At 43.6% G+C, this 14,669-nt stretch overlaps 1 protein-coding gene across 1 annotated transcript in view; it reads left to right on the forward strand.

Annotated features, from left to right (window-relative positions):
• LOC140187893 (TNF receptor-associated factor 4-like) overlaps positions 1 to 14,669 on the forward strand; it is a 122,907-nt gene that overhangs the window by 82,535 nt on the left and 25,703 nt on the right. The window contains exon 2 of the mRNA XM_072243725.1: positions 7,264 to 7,315. Within this exon, the coding sequence (XP_072099826.1) occupies positions 7,264 to 7,315 (52 nt within the window). The remainder of the gene's footprint in view (positions 1 to 7,263; positions 7,316 to 14,669) is intronic.

Below are 14,669 nucleotides of genomic sequence, written 5' to 3' on the forward strand. Positions count from 1 at the left end.
CTCTCAAATGCTGCAGTAGGAAAGTAAATGGGTCTGCTTGGTAAATATTTCTCTGTAATGTTAAGCCTTGTTGTCTCGTATAATGGACCACTGTGCTCTTTCGGAACTAAAACTCCAAGACGTGCCAGGAGCAGCTTGTAAGGATCTCTGGCTTCTCTCAATGGCTCTCTGATTTTCATCCGGAGAGCAGCCAAATTTCTAGTCGGTATTCCCGTTTCCAAGTCAATATTCCCACTTACAAGTCAGTATTCCCGTCCTGGCTATCCATGGTAATTTCTCACATGGTAAAGGCTTGAAAGTGTCATTTTCTTTGTAAGTTTGATTTTTTTAGTGTGTTTGTGTGTGTGCGTGTGAGAGAGATTTTAATTTAGTTTTAAATTTTGAAGATACAGAAGAGTACCAGGTCCTTCCAGCCCAATGAACCCGCGATGCCTAATTATACCCATGTGACCAATTAACCTACATGAAATGTGGGAGGAAACCAACACAGTCAAGGGGGAATGTAGAAACACTTTGCAGGCATTGGAGGGAATCGAACCTGATTAACCTGCACTGTATTGGCGTTACAATAACCACTACATGACTGTCCCACCCCAGAAAGTGTGAATCTATCCTTTGTTTCTCCTTCTATGGTGACTGAATTGAATTTGAATTGACTTTATTACTTTCATCCTTTAAAAACATGAGTAAAATGCTTTATATTACATCTCCGTCTCAATTTGCAATGTGCAATTTATAATAAATATTATGTACAACAGGGTAGTCAATATAACACATAAATATAGTTGCATCAGCATGAATTAAACAGTCTGATGGCTTGCTGGTCCATCCCTAGATGGACCAGTTAAACCCGGATTGAACACAGCTGTAATGTTCCTGAAGTCAAACAACCCATTAATTTAATTTCACTGCCAGGACGTCTGCAGGAACAGTGGCCTTGAAAGCAATAGACTGGAAGCTGGCAAGTTCTCCACAACAAAGGTGTGCTCTTTCAAGGATTCAATGGTTGGTCTTGCAAACAGAGGTGGATGTTGGGTTATCTAGTCCCCGCTATCTTTGCCGGGCAGTAAACTGACTCTGCTGCTTGAAACAGTTGGGAGTGCCGATGTCCGGCAATTGTCCTTCCTCCCTCCACCGTGACCCCTGATCTTACTGAGGTAATTCAACTCCTCACCAGTAATGTTATATAAACACCCAATGATTCATCACGTTTTAAGACTTCCTGAAGGAGGGTATGTCAGACAGCTTGTTTGTGCATTTGCCTAGGACAGTAGTGCAGCATTTAGGAGGCCAGCTGACATCTTGGTTGGTTATCTGTCAAGAATCAATCAGAAGGAGTGATGCATGGAGCCAACAGCTTAGATAAATAGTTCAAGCCACGGCTGGGCCATCAATCTGCCGCTAGATTGTTAAACTCTGTCTTGGGGTCTACATGAAGAGAGAGTACAGATATTAGTTTACACTCAGCTTACACCGCTTCATTCTGACGAGCATTATGGGCATGCTATGTTGGCCCCTGAATGTGTGATGACACATGCGGGCTGTTCCCAGCACACCCCCATGTGTGTTGGTTGTTAACACAAAAGATGCATTTCACTGCATGTTTTATGTACCTTTGACAACTTTGACAGACTTCTATAGGTGTGTGGTGGTGGGTATATTGACCGCCTGCAGCCTTGTATGGAAACACTAAAGTCCTTGAATAGAAAAGGCCCAGTCCATCGTGGGTAAAGCCCACCCCACCATTGGGCACATCTACGCAGAGCATTGACTCAGGAAAGCAGTATCCATCTTCAGGGACCCCCACCACCCAGATCATGTTCTCTGCACATTTATTATTAACGAGCTGGTCCTTTCCCATCACTGTTACCATTTGGTAGGAGGTACAGAAGCCTGAAGGGACACACTCAGCAATTCAGGAAAAGCTTCTTCCCCTCTGCCATCCAATTCCTAAATGGACATTGAACCCTTGGACACAACCTCACATTTTTTAGTGTACAGTCTTTCTGTTTTTTTTGTACTTTTTAAAAAATCTATTCAATATATGTATACTGTAATTGATTTACTTATTTATTATTATTATAATTTTATTTATTTATTTATTTTCTCTTCTATATTATGTACTGCATTGAACTGCTGCTGCTAAGTTAACAAATTTCACGTCACATGCCGGTGATAATAAACCTGATTCCAATTCCTTGTTCTGCCTGCTTGAAATAAGTTGGTGCTGATTAGCAACAGGAAGCTTGGTAGAACTGCCTTTTCCTCTCGCTGTTCCCCTGATTGTAGTAGCTGATTCCAGCATAAGGCAGGCAAATTTAGCCCAGATCTGGTTGCTGACCAACAGGAAAAATATCAGTAAGGTTGAAAGAGTACAGAGAAAATTTACAAGGATGTTAAGGGACTTGAGGGCATATATAACCATATAACAATTACAGCATGGAAACAGGCCATCTTGGCCCTTCTAATCTGTGCCGAACTCTTACTCTCTCCTAGTCCCACCGACCTGCACTCAGCCCATAACCCTCCATTCCTTTCCTGTCCATATATCTATCCAATTTAACTTTAAATGACAACATCGAACCTGCCTCAACCACTTCTGCTGGAAGCTCGTTCCACACAGCTACCACTCTCTGAGTAAGGAAGTTCCCCCTCATGTTACCCCTAAACTTTTGTCCTTTAACTCTCAACTCATGTCCTCTTGTTTGAATCTTCCTCACTCTCAATGGAAAAAGCCTATCCACGTCAACTCTATCAATCCCCCTCATAATTTTAAACATCTCTATCAAGTCCCCCCCTCAACCTCCTATGCTCCAAAGAATAAAGACCTAATTTGTTTAACCTTTCTCTGTAACTTAGGAGATGAAATCCAGCCAACATTTTGGTAAACCTCCTCTGTACTCTCTCAATTTTATTGACATCTTTCCTATAATTCGGTGACCAGAACTGTACACAATACTCCAAATTTAGCCTTATCAATGCCTTATACAATTTCAACATTACATCCCAACTCCTATACTCAATGCTCTGATTAATAAAGGCCAGCATACCAAAAGCTTTCTTCACCACCCTATCCATGTGAGATTCCACCTTCAGGGAACTATGCACCAGTATTCCTAGATCCCTCTGTTCTACAGCATTCTTTAATGCCCTACCATTTACCATGTATGTCCTATTTTGATTAGTCCTACTAAAATGTAAGCATGAGTTATAGGGAGAAGTTGAGTAGGTTAGAACTTTATTCCCTGCAGTGTAGGACAATGAGGGGAGATTTGATCGAGGTTTACAAAACTATGAGGACTATAAATAGGATAAATGCAAGCAGGCTTTTTCCACTGAGGAAGATTAGAATGAGAGGTCAAGGGTTAAAGGTGAAAAGTGAAATGTTTAAGGGGAACTTCTTCACTCAGAAGATGGTGAGAATATGGAACGAGCTGCCAGCGGAAGAGGTGGATGCGGGCTTGACGTCAACTTTTAAGAAAGTTTGGATTTGGTCGGCTGGTGGCGCAGTGACATCAGCGCCGGACTCCGGAACGGAGGTTCCCGGGTTCGAATCCAGTCCGGACGTTCCCGAGTACGCTTTCCGTCCATGCCGGGTTGAGTGTTGAGCTCGCAACTCGGCCTGGTTAAATGAAGAAAAATACTGCAAAATGTCTGTGTGAGGAGTGGCGCGACACACGGTCTTTTGTTCCATGCCTTGTAAGGCATGAAAATGCCCGACGCTGGATAAGCACATGGAGGGGATGGGTATGGAAGGCTGTGGTCCAGGTGCAGGTCAATAGAACTAGGCAGAATAATAGGCGCCATGGTGGTGTGGCGATTACTGTGACACTATTACAGTTTGGGGCATTGGAGTTCAGAAGTTCAATTCCAGCGCCATCCGTAAGAAGTTTGTACGCCCTCCCCCTCCCCATGGACGTATTGGTTTGTCTCCCATAGTCCAAAGGTGTACCGATTAGTTGGTTAATTGGTCATTGTAAATTATCCTGTGGTTAGCCTAGGGTTAAATAGGTGGGTTGCTGGGTGGCGCGGCTCGTCGGGCCGGAAGGGTATGTTCTGCGCTGTGTCTCTAAATAAATTAAAAATAGCTCGGCACAGATTCGATAGACCAAAGGGTCTGCCGTTGTCTATCTCTACCTCTCAGGGTGAAGTAACATGGTGACAACTGAGCAGATATAAAACTTCTTGTTCTTCAGGCTCTTTGTGGCATAATTACAGAGAAAGTTGTCGGTGTGTGTGAAAGATTTACAACTTCTCATTTAACCCAGTCACACAGAACAGCTGCTTTCTGACAGTTAAGGAGATTTCACTGTAAATATGGAATAAATACTGATTAGTCTGAAGATAGCAAGATGTAAAAATTAATGACTCTTTTTAACTGCTATTTGCTCAAATGGAACAAGGCTGCGATGAGATTGCACATAAGTATATTGCACTAATTCCATTACAGTCCCAATAAGTTCTCAGGGTCTGGTAGAGTCGATGGTGATGTGTTTCCAAAAGTGGGGGAATCATAAATAAGGAGACATGGTTGCAAGATTAGGTGTGTTCATTTAAAATGGCCGAGTTTTGCATAGAGCAGGGGTTCCCAACCTTTTTTTATACCATGGGCCAGTCCCATGAAGCAAGGGGTCTTTGGATCTCAGGTTGGGAGTCCCTGTGGCGTAAAGGGTCTAGATTCAGATTCATTTGTTTATCACATGTACATCAAAACATACAGTGAAATTAGCACAATCTAACAATGTGCTGGTGTCTCCACACATGCCAGTGCTGACATAGCATGCCCACTGTGCTCCGCAGCACACAGAACACTACAAAACTCAACATACTGTCCCCCAGGGACAAAACAACAACAAAAAAAATGACGGTGAATTCCTGGGATTCTCTGCACCAGAGGACCGCAGAGACCGGATCATTGTAGGTACTTTAAAAAGGAAATAAAGTTCTGAAAAGTCAGGGAATTGAGGGCTGCAGGGAACGAGTTCAGAAGAGGAGATGAGGCCTGAGGAAGATTGAACGGTGAATCAGGTGTGAGCGACTGAGTGATCCACGCCTACTCCTGTTTTCTTGCGTTCTCATGGTAAGCGTCTGCTGACTGAGCTGGAACAGCTGGCAAGGAGTGTGAGTGAGCTGGCTCCATCAGATTCAAATCACTGCAAGATGGCAAGATTGATTTTTAAATAACTATTTTTTTGTGATAAATGGTACAATGTAGAGCCTTTGCGGGCTTTCATGGCGTGGATGGCAGTAAATGGGCATTGAGTAGCCCATTTTTGTAGCCTCGTGGGTCAGGTCAGCGGCTTGTTCGTCACAGTGAACACTGTACAAGTCGAGGTGTGGAGCAGGGAGTCGTCAAGGGATGAGTTCAAAGATTAAAGATTAGCTTTGTCACATGAACAGTGAAACATATAATGAAGTGTGTTGTTCTGCGTCAACAACCAATGCAGTGTTGTCCTGCTTCCGGTGCCAACCTAGCATGCCCACAGCTCACTAACCCTAACCTTAGGCCTTGGAGGGTCCTTGAGGAGATCCATGGAGTCACAGGGAGAATGTACAAAAATCAGGGAATTGAGAGCATGGGACTGGAACCCCAATCAATGACCACTGTCAATGTAAAACGATTGCTCCAATCACTAAGATCCTGTGTCACCATTTTCAGTTCCTATCAGGGTGACTGACATTAAATATCGTGTGCTGTTAGTACTTTATGATTCCATGATTTCTACCTCGAGACAATATAACGAAACTGCTGTCCAAGAGCTGGAGGATGGTTTGAGCAAATTTTGAGTCCATTTTACCACACACTATACAAGGCATCTGATAAGCCTCAGGGTATCAAGTGTAATAGGGCCAGTATTTGTGCAAGAGAGAATGGATACAAAACTGTTTCAAGAATATTTCAAACATTAAATATTTGAAAAACCTTGATCTAAAATGTGAGTCAAGTTGGAACAGAGAACTACACCCCTCGGTCACTGTGCATTAAGGAAGGATGTGAAGGACAGAAAGGATATCTGAATGATCCCAGGGATAAGCAGTTTCATTCAGTAATGCAAACATCCCACCTCTCCCGGAAGTTCCAGGAGTCTCCCGCATATTAATAGTGGCTACCTGATGCCCGCAAATTATATACAATGTCCCGGAAATTGAATTTTTTGAGAGCGAGCGTGAGAGAACGTGCGAGAAAGAGAGCGCAAGAGCAAGAAAGCAAGCGCGAGAGCGAGAGAGAGAGAGAGAGCAAGAAAGCAAGCGCGAGTGAGAGCAACCACGAGAGGGAGAGAGAGAGAGAGCGTGTGTGAGCAAGAAAGCAAGCGCGAGAGAGAGACCATGAGAGAGAGCGCGAGAGCGAGAAAGCAAGCGCAAGAGAGACTAGGAGCGAGAGTGTTTCAAAAAAAAGAAAATATAAAACATACGTCACCCCAGACTACACTAAAGTGTACCCCTGCCTAATAGGCGTCAAAAATAATGACAGTGTTGCTCGCTGCACTGTTTGCAACAGTGACTTTTCTATTGCCCATGGTGGGTTAAGCCTGTAAAAGACATGTTGAGGTGAGTTTAACAGGTGTCATTCGTTCATTAGCACAGCTAATGTTACTTAAACTAGCTGGTTAGCTGCTAAGGAGCTACTCTATTGCAGACATCCCACCTCTCCCGGAAGTCTCCCGCAAATTGATGGTGCTACCTCCCTGAAATGAGTTTTTGCAGGGTGGGATGTCTGTTAAAGAGTCTGCAGAAGCCCTGGTCTCCCTCCTTTTTCTCCACCTCTTTGACACTGTTATTCCTCCCTAATCTGATGAATGCTCTATTTTTAACCTACGCACTGATTTTTATGAGGTTTGCTCAGACCTGGGTCTTGTAGTGTAACCTAGAGTTATTACTGGAGGATTGGTGATCCTGGTGGCAAAGCTCTGTCTGCATTTGTTTGTGCAGTGAAAATCCTCTCAAGTTTTATCATTGTGCGTTGCCTTGTCAACTCCCCGCTCAAAGCCTAATTCAATTTTCTGTTTTAGGGGCTACTTTAAAACAAACTTTCTGCAGGATTTTGACTGAATTGTTTAATTGCCTGAGCCCACTTCAAAAGCAGCAAAGGCTACTCCTTGTGTAAATGCAGCATCATTCCATCTGGCATGGTGTCCCTGCCTGTAACTAATATACAGTACCTGATTACAGAGGGATGACTGATCTGCCTCTGCAAGCAATATATTATTTTGTCAGTGTTGTTCACTGCTTGTGCACTTAATGATTATCTTCTCTTTCTTTCAGTGAGGGCGTGTTTAAGTGTCCAGAGGACCAGCTCCCACTTGACTACGCAAAGGTAAGGGGCCATCCAGGCAGTGATTTTCACTTTTTCATGCACTAATTGGGTTGCTGCAATTGCTGCATGTCCATTTGCCATGGTTATCTGTGTCTGTTCTGAGCAGCTCCCCCCCACCACCACCACAACCCCCCTCCTCCCACCCCCCCACCATATCTCTGTTACCCCAGGGGTCCTTGTGCAGCCTTTGTCATTTTGTTCCCTATACCGATCAGTTGCAGCTCTGACAATTGTAGTAATGAGTGTGCCTTCAGGCTTGCCATTCTCTGCATCCTTTGTTGTGGAGCTCACAAAGGTCTTTCTATTTTAATAGTTGTCTTCCTGGTTGCCTGTTCTGTTTTGTTGGACGAGTAGAGCCGTAAAGCTGTCTGTTTCTCTCCACCTCCTCCAAAGCACGCTGTTTTTTTTCCCCTCTCCTGCACCTCAGTCACTTCTGCTTCAGTCTCTCAAAGGTGAGGTAGATTATTCAACGTGACACCAGAAATCCCGCCTTGTCCCATGCGGGAACAAGAAACCTCTTAGCCCCCCTGAGGCTCTGCACCGTCCAGAAAGGTCCTGTACCTCAAGTCCAACACCCTGTATATTTCACGTATCGTTTGAATGCTTTGTGATGTCCAGCATTTTAGCAACTCCTCTGATTAAATGATTGAGTTTTCTTTAAAATCAAAGCATAACCAAGTGCAAGCACTCTGATGTAAGTGTACAGTTAGTCCATTCATAAAGGCTACAGCCAGCCTGTACCTCAAGTCCAGCACCCTGTCTGGTTCACGCATCCTTTGAATTCTTTGTGGTGTCCAGCATTCTAAGCAACTTTGCAAATTGAATGATTCAGTTTCTTAAATCAAAGCAGTGTTGAGTGTAGCCAAGAGCAGGCACTCTGACGTAAGTGTACAGTTTGTTAGAATAATTAGCTGTCAGCAATTTTCTGATGTTTCTGACTGCAATAATAAAAGAATAACTGAGCTGGTTTGAATAGAAATTGTGAGATGAATTTTTTTTTAAACTGGTAGTTCTTTTCACTTAATTTAATGTGACATTCCTTGTCATTCCATGTTGCCTTGTCAGATTCCATTAGACAGCATACAGCAGTTGCATTTCTTCGGAGTGTTACACACTGTTCCATAAATTCAATTTGCCCATCAAATCTATGCAATGGCAGTTATGATTGAGCCTTCCTACAGTGATCCGCTCCACAATGCCCCACTGTTTGTTCTATATTCAGTTCTGTTACAGATTCAGTAAGTGACATCTGACTCTTGGCGAAAGAATCAAGCTTAGTTTGTTTTTACTCTTTTCTCTCGCCGAAGATTGAGTTGGCTGCAGAAATGACCATTTGTCTGTGGTTTTGCAAAGACTGAAGAGGGTGCTTATTCTACGCTCACTAAGTTGCCTGCATTCACCCAGTCTTTCTGCCAAAGGGATCCAATCGCTTTTCTTTCATTCAGTTGGTAGATGGAGGAATTGGCACAAAGAATGTCACTATTTGTCAATTGACGCTTGAATACACCATTGCTTCCTCTCTTCCCCTCCGAGCTGGCAGCAAAATCCCAATGCAAACTGAAACAGAGGGAAATGTGAACCTTCTCCTCTCTCCTCCAGTTCTTTTAATACAGATGTTCTGTCATTTTACTCTACTGCATTTCATCAATATCTTGATATTAGATGTAGTTTCATTTCCACAGATACTAGAAGATATATTTAGACTGTAATCCACTCTAGCTGGATTTTTTATTAAAAAAACTTCCCCCTTTATTGTCCAGACAATAAGTCTTACTGTTCCCTGCCGTGTCAATTCTAATTTTCATTAGCTTTGAAGTGTCGTGGAGACCAACTCTTTTTTTTAATATTTCCTTCCCACTGCAGCAGTGAGTTTGCGAAACGCTGGCAGTGCAGGCTACCAGATTGTGATGTGTTCACTGAGTGGATTCTTACAGAGAGATTAAATTGATCAGCTCCAAACCTGGTACACATGAGGCAGAAAACAGTACAGAACAGAAACAGGCTTTCAGCTCACGATGTTTGTGCATCACAAAATGCTAAATTAAACAAAATCTCTTCTGCCTGTACATGATCCATATCCGGCCACCCTGAATATTCATGTGTCTATCTTAAAGCCTGTTAAATGCCACTGTTGCATCTGTTTCCACTACTACCTCTGGCAGGCAGATCCAGGCATCTACCACTCACTGTGTGTAAAATAAAACTTGTCCGCACATCTCCTTTAAATTTTCCCACTCTCCCCTGAACTATAATGTCCTCTATAGTATTTGGTACTTCTACCCTGGGAGAAATTATCTGACTGCCTAACTTTATCTAAGCTTCTCATCGGTTTATAGATTTCTGTCAGGTTTCCCCTTGGCCACTGACACTCCAGAGGAAGCAAGCCAAGTTTGCCCAACCTCTCCCAGCTCATATCCTCTGTTCCACGCAGCATCCTCACAAACCTCTTCTGCACCCTTTCCAAAGCCTCCCCACCCTTCCTGTAATGGGCTGCCAGAACTGCGCACAGTGTAATGCGTACTTGCGCCTTCCATGTGTCGCTGTTTGCTGGGGATATAACTCTAAATTGAGGCAAACTTGCCTTGCCTGAATACAGCCACTATCGACACAGCCGAATGATGGAGATGCTGAAAATGTGTAACTAAAAACAGAAAACATTGTAAACAGGGAAACAAGGGTATCAATGTTATAATCACTTCTATTGAGGAGGTCAGAGTAAGCCTTGGAGAGGGCCTCTGACACCTCCATTAGGGTGTCACAAGGCCAAGTGCAGCCATTGAAATACTTATGAACTATAATCACTGTCAGAAGTTGGCCAGCCTGTACACAGCAAACTCCCATAAAAGAAAGTGTGATTGTAAGCGCAGAGTCGATGAGTAAGGCCCGTCATCCCAGATCGTCCATGCCAATCATGATACCCACCAAGCGAGTCCCACTTGCCTCCATTCAGTTCATATCCCTCTAAACCCCTCCTATCTATGGTTTCTGAAGTGGTATCAGCTTATTACCTGACCTGGAGAAGTTGCCCCTCCTAATCCTTTTAAGTCTTTCACTTCTCAGTTAAGCTATGCCCTCCAGCTTCTAGTTCCCCCTCCAAGGGGAGAAAAAGCTGAGTGCACTCACCCTATCGATGCCCCTCATGATACTTTGTTTTGCCGAAGAAGACTAAGGGATAAGTATTAGCAGGGACGTGACAGCAAATGTTTACACTTGTTTGTAAAAGGGCCATGGGATCTTTCACACCTATCGAGCCTGATACAGACCGTGAGTTTAACACCCCACTCGAAACCAGGAGGCAGTGCTGGCTCGGCACATCTCCTGCGGCGGCACAGTACTCCATGACTGCCACAGTTTGGCAAAATAAAACTGAGAGTCAGCGATAGAATGGAAGGTAGTGTTGAAGTAAAATTTTGACGATAGTACCTGCTGTCTGCAGGGGTTGGAGTATTTAGGAGACGTGGGGGGCGGGAAGGAAAAGAAAAGTAGTCAGGATCATTGTTTTCCGTGTTTAAATCACTGAACTGTCAGGGATGTGTGCTGATGCATGAAAGCCTCGTGTCATTTTCACACTCTTTCCAGTGTCCGTTCTGTGGTGACACAGGATGAATGAGATGATTTTTTTTTTGTTTCTGCTTTGTTTTTACATCAAACACAACCTTTCCCCATACTTCCTCTCCCGGCCTCCAGTGCATGTCTTGGTTCCTCTTCAGTCACTGGGGACAATCGCGTTTCTGTTACACTTCAACAGGAAAAGGCCACAATTGCTTTCGGTAAATGCAGCAGCAGTTTGCCACCCAGCCGCAGATTGTAGGGAACATGAGCTGACGGCAAAAAAAAATATCTCGGAGCATGAATGATGGAACTGACCTTCCATTTCAGATCTCTGGTGAACACGCTGAGTTTTGGTATTCTTTTCCAGCACTCTGCACACAAAGACTGTTCTGTGCAGAAAGGAAACGTCTGCTTATTCCGCTGATAGGAATAAGTTAGAAATTAAACAGAAGTGGTTGAATGAACTTTTCTCTACTTCTTGTCACAGCAGACATGGATAGGGTCTGTGTTGGGCAAAGTTCAAAGTAAGTTTATTATCAAAAAGTACCTATATGCCACCATCTGACAGGGCAGACTTGATGGGCCAAATGGCCTAATTCTGCTCCTATGTCTTATGATCTTATATACTACCTGGAGGATTGTTTTCTTGCAGGCACTTAGAGGAAAATTAAGAAACACAATAGAATTTATGAAAAAATACAAATAACAAAGACTGACACAGAACCAAAGCAAAAGAAAACAAATTGTGTAAAAAAAGGAAATAAATGATACTGAATTGTAGAGTCCTTGAAAGTGAGGTCATAGGTTGTGTTTAGTAATCTGTTCAGAGCTGAGGTGAGTGAAGTTTTCCACACTGGTCAGGAGCCTGATGGTTGAAAGGTGATAACCATTCCTGAACCTGGTTTTGTGGGACCTAAGACTCCTGTCCCTCCTGCCCCTCCTGACCAATGGTCATGGGCCTCCAGCTTCTTCTTCCTGTGGAAAACAATCAGCTCTTTGATTTTGCTGCTGTTGAGTGACAGGTTGTCCTTACGGTGCCATTTAACCAGCTGTTCAATCTGCAAACTATTTAGAGACCATGTTGTAACAGAGTTGTTCTGCAAGATTTTGAGTAGTGGAAAACCGATTTTATTGATTTCTGTACTCCAGGCTTTTCTAACCTGTTATTCAGTCAGGTGGGTGTGGAAGGTTATTTGATGGCAGTTACTGTCCACATCAAAGACAGCCTCAGATATTGATACCAATCCCACTCTCCTCCCACCTGAATCCCCTCCTTCCAGATGCTGAGCTCACAATCTACCCTGGTGTCATCTTGTGCTGTATTGTCTACCCGCGCTGCACTTTCTCGGTAACTGCTACAGAGACTCATCAGATTCTGCAGAGGCTGGAGATCTTGAGCAACACACACAAAAAAAAATGCTGGAGGAGTTCAGCAGGTCAGGCAGCATTTACAGAGGGAAATGAACAGCTGACATTTCAGGATGGGATCCTCCATCAGGACACAGACATCAGACACGTGTGTTGCTCCATAACTGTTACACTTAGTTCTGCATTCTGTTATTGTCTACCTTCTACTCACCCAATGTACTGTGTAAAGATCTCGCCTGTATGAACAGAATGCAAGACAAGCTTTTGACTGTATCTCATTACATGTGACAATAATAAACCATTTCCAGTTCCAGTGCACTACAGATAGATAGACAGAGTGGATATGGAGAGGATGTTTCTAATAGCGGGAGAGTCTAGGACCACAGGGCACAGGCTCAGAATAGAAGGACGTCCCTTTAGAACAGAGATGAGGAGGAATTTCTTTAGCCAGAAGGTAATAAATCTGTGAAATTCATTGTCGCAGATGACCATGGAGGCCAAGTCATTGGGTATATTTATAATGGAGGTTGATAGTTCTTGATTAGTAGGGGCACTTAATGTTCTGGGGAGAAGACAGGAGAATGGGGTCGAGAGGGAAAATATATCAGCAATGATGGAATGGCTGAGCAAACTCGATAGGCCGAATGGCCTAATTCTGCTCCTACATCTTCTGGCCTTATGAGTCAAGACCTCTCCTCCATTAAAGTACCCAAGGGAGACTGGCAGCTTCTAAACACAAAAAGCTGCTGGGCGTTCATAATTCTCATTAAACATAGTAGGAAATTATTTGAGCCATAAAATCTATTCCAGTTATTTCCATACTTCCATACAAGTCCCATTATCTTGCTCTTCAGTCTGGTAGGATTATTCAGCTTCTGATGTCCTTTTCTGAATTTAAAAATATGTCCAACTCGTGACTGATTTTTCTTGCTTTTGGCTGGAATAGATACCAGACCTCCACTCCAGAAAGCACAGGGTGTTTCTCATCAGAATAGGCTCTGTGTATGTTGCTGCTTGGTGTGAAGATTCCCAGCATTATGGTGTTGTCAGCGATTCTTTCTTTAACCACCCCACCTACAATCCCATCCAACCATTAACATCCCCACTGGCACCTTTTGTGGATTAAGCACCGTACAGCTGGAAAGTGGACTGCACCTAACTTTAACACAAGAGGTCCAGCAGATGCTAAAAATCCAGACCAACACACATACACAAAATGCCGGGGGAAGACAACAGCAGGCCTAATGAAGTATCTCACCCCAAAATATCAACTGTTTATTCCTCTTCATAGGTGCTGCCTGACCTGCTGAATTTTGTGAGTGTTGCACCTATCTTTCAAGTTCAAAGTTCAAAGACATTTTATTATCAAAGTACGTATCATATATTACCTTGAGATTAATTTTCTCTCAGGCATTTACAGGATCTTAGATGTACTAAAACACAGAACAGTTCTGAGTTCCACCAGTCCAGCGCTGGTCAGACCCATATTCATTCAATGCAACTGAATGCATCAAAAGGTGCATTGTGAGCACTGGATATTTTGGGCAAGAAACTAATCCTCCATCGGTGTCCAAAATCGGATAAGCGTGCGATGCAGGAACTTTCCAGAAACAGCATAAATAAAGCCATCATGTCAGAGTTTAAATAAAATCCTTCCCGCTGCCAGCAGCCCTTTTCAGATTCCAAATGCTCATTCTGACAGAGATCCTCAGTGAGCGAGAGCAGCCCTCTCCTTGACTCTTGAAGAACAGACAGCTTTATTTAAAGAAGTGATCAGGGTTCTGGGCCTGCTTTTTTTTGTTCTTGCAGCTCTCCTCGGTCAAGGCCTTTGCTTTCCATGTGAGTGAGCGAGTGACCCCCCCCCCCCCCCCCCCCCCCGGTTCTGGGTGCCACTGTTCACGCTGAAAGTGAATTGTACAAAGGAGGAAGCGGCAGATCATCTTCCCTCCCTTTCACATCAAGCAGATTAGTACAATCCTGCCTTTGTTTTGTGGTAACTGCCTGGAGAGGTGGCTTCTGTAACTCTCTGTGGTAATGACCTCCTGCGGCTGAAATGATGCCAGTGGTGGATTGGGAAGCAGACTCAGTTCATAGGAGGGCTTTATTTATTGTCCAATGTTGGCTTAATGGTGCTTTTTCCATCTAAATTAAATACTGCGTTCCTTCCTTTCACTGATCCTTCTATTTTCCCTTGGTCTATGTGCTCATTCAGAGTCAGAAAGAGCCACTTTGTGTTCCTTGAATGATTGGACTAAAGGCCATTTAACACAAGTGTACAGGTGTGAGGAACTAACCTTATGAACCGTCCTCCTCCGTCCATTCCATAATCCAGTGTGAGCAAGTGATGGGCCGAGATATTTTTCGATACGAATCAGAATGCCAGGTTCCGGCACAGGATATCATGCGTGCTCGTGGGTTAACTGAAGTAACTTGT

Source organism: Mobula birostris, chromosome 25 (genome assembly GCF_030028105.1).
Source record: "Mobula birostris isolate sMobBir1 chromosome 25, sMobBir1.hap1, whole genome shotgun sequence".
In the NCBI taxonomy this organism is placed as follows: domain Eukaryota; kingdom Metazoa; phylum Chordata; class Chondrichthyes; order Myliobatiformes; family Myliobatidae; genus Mobula; species Mobula birostris.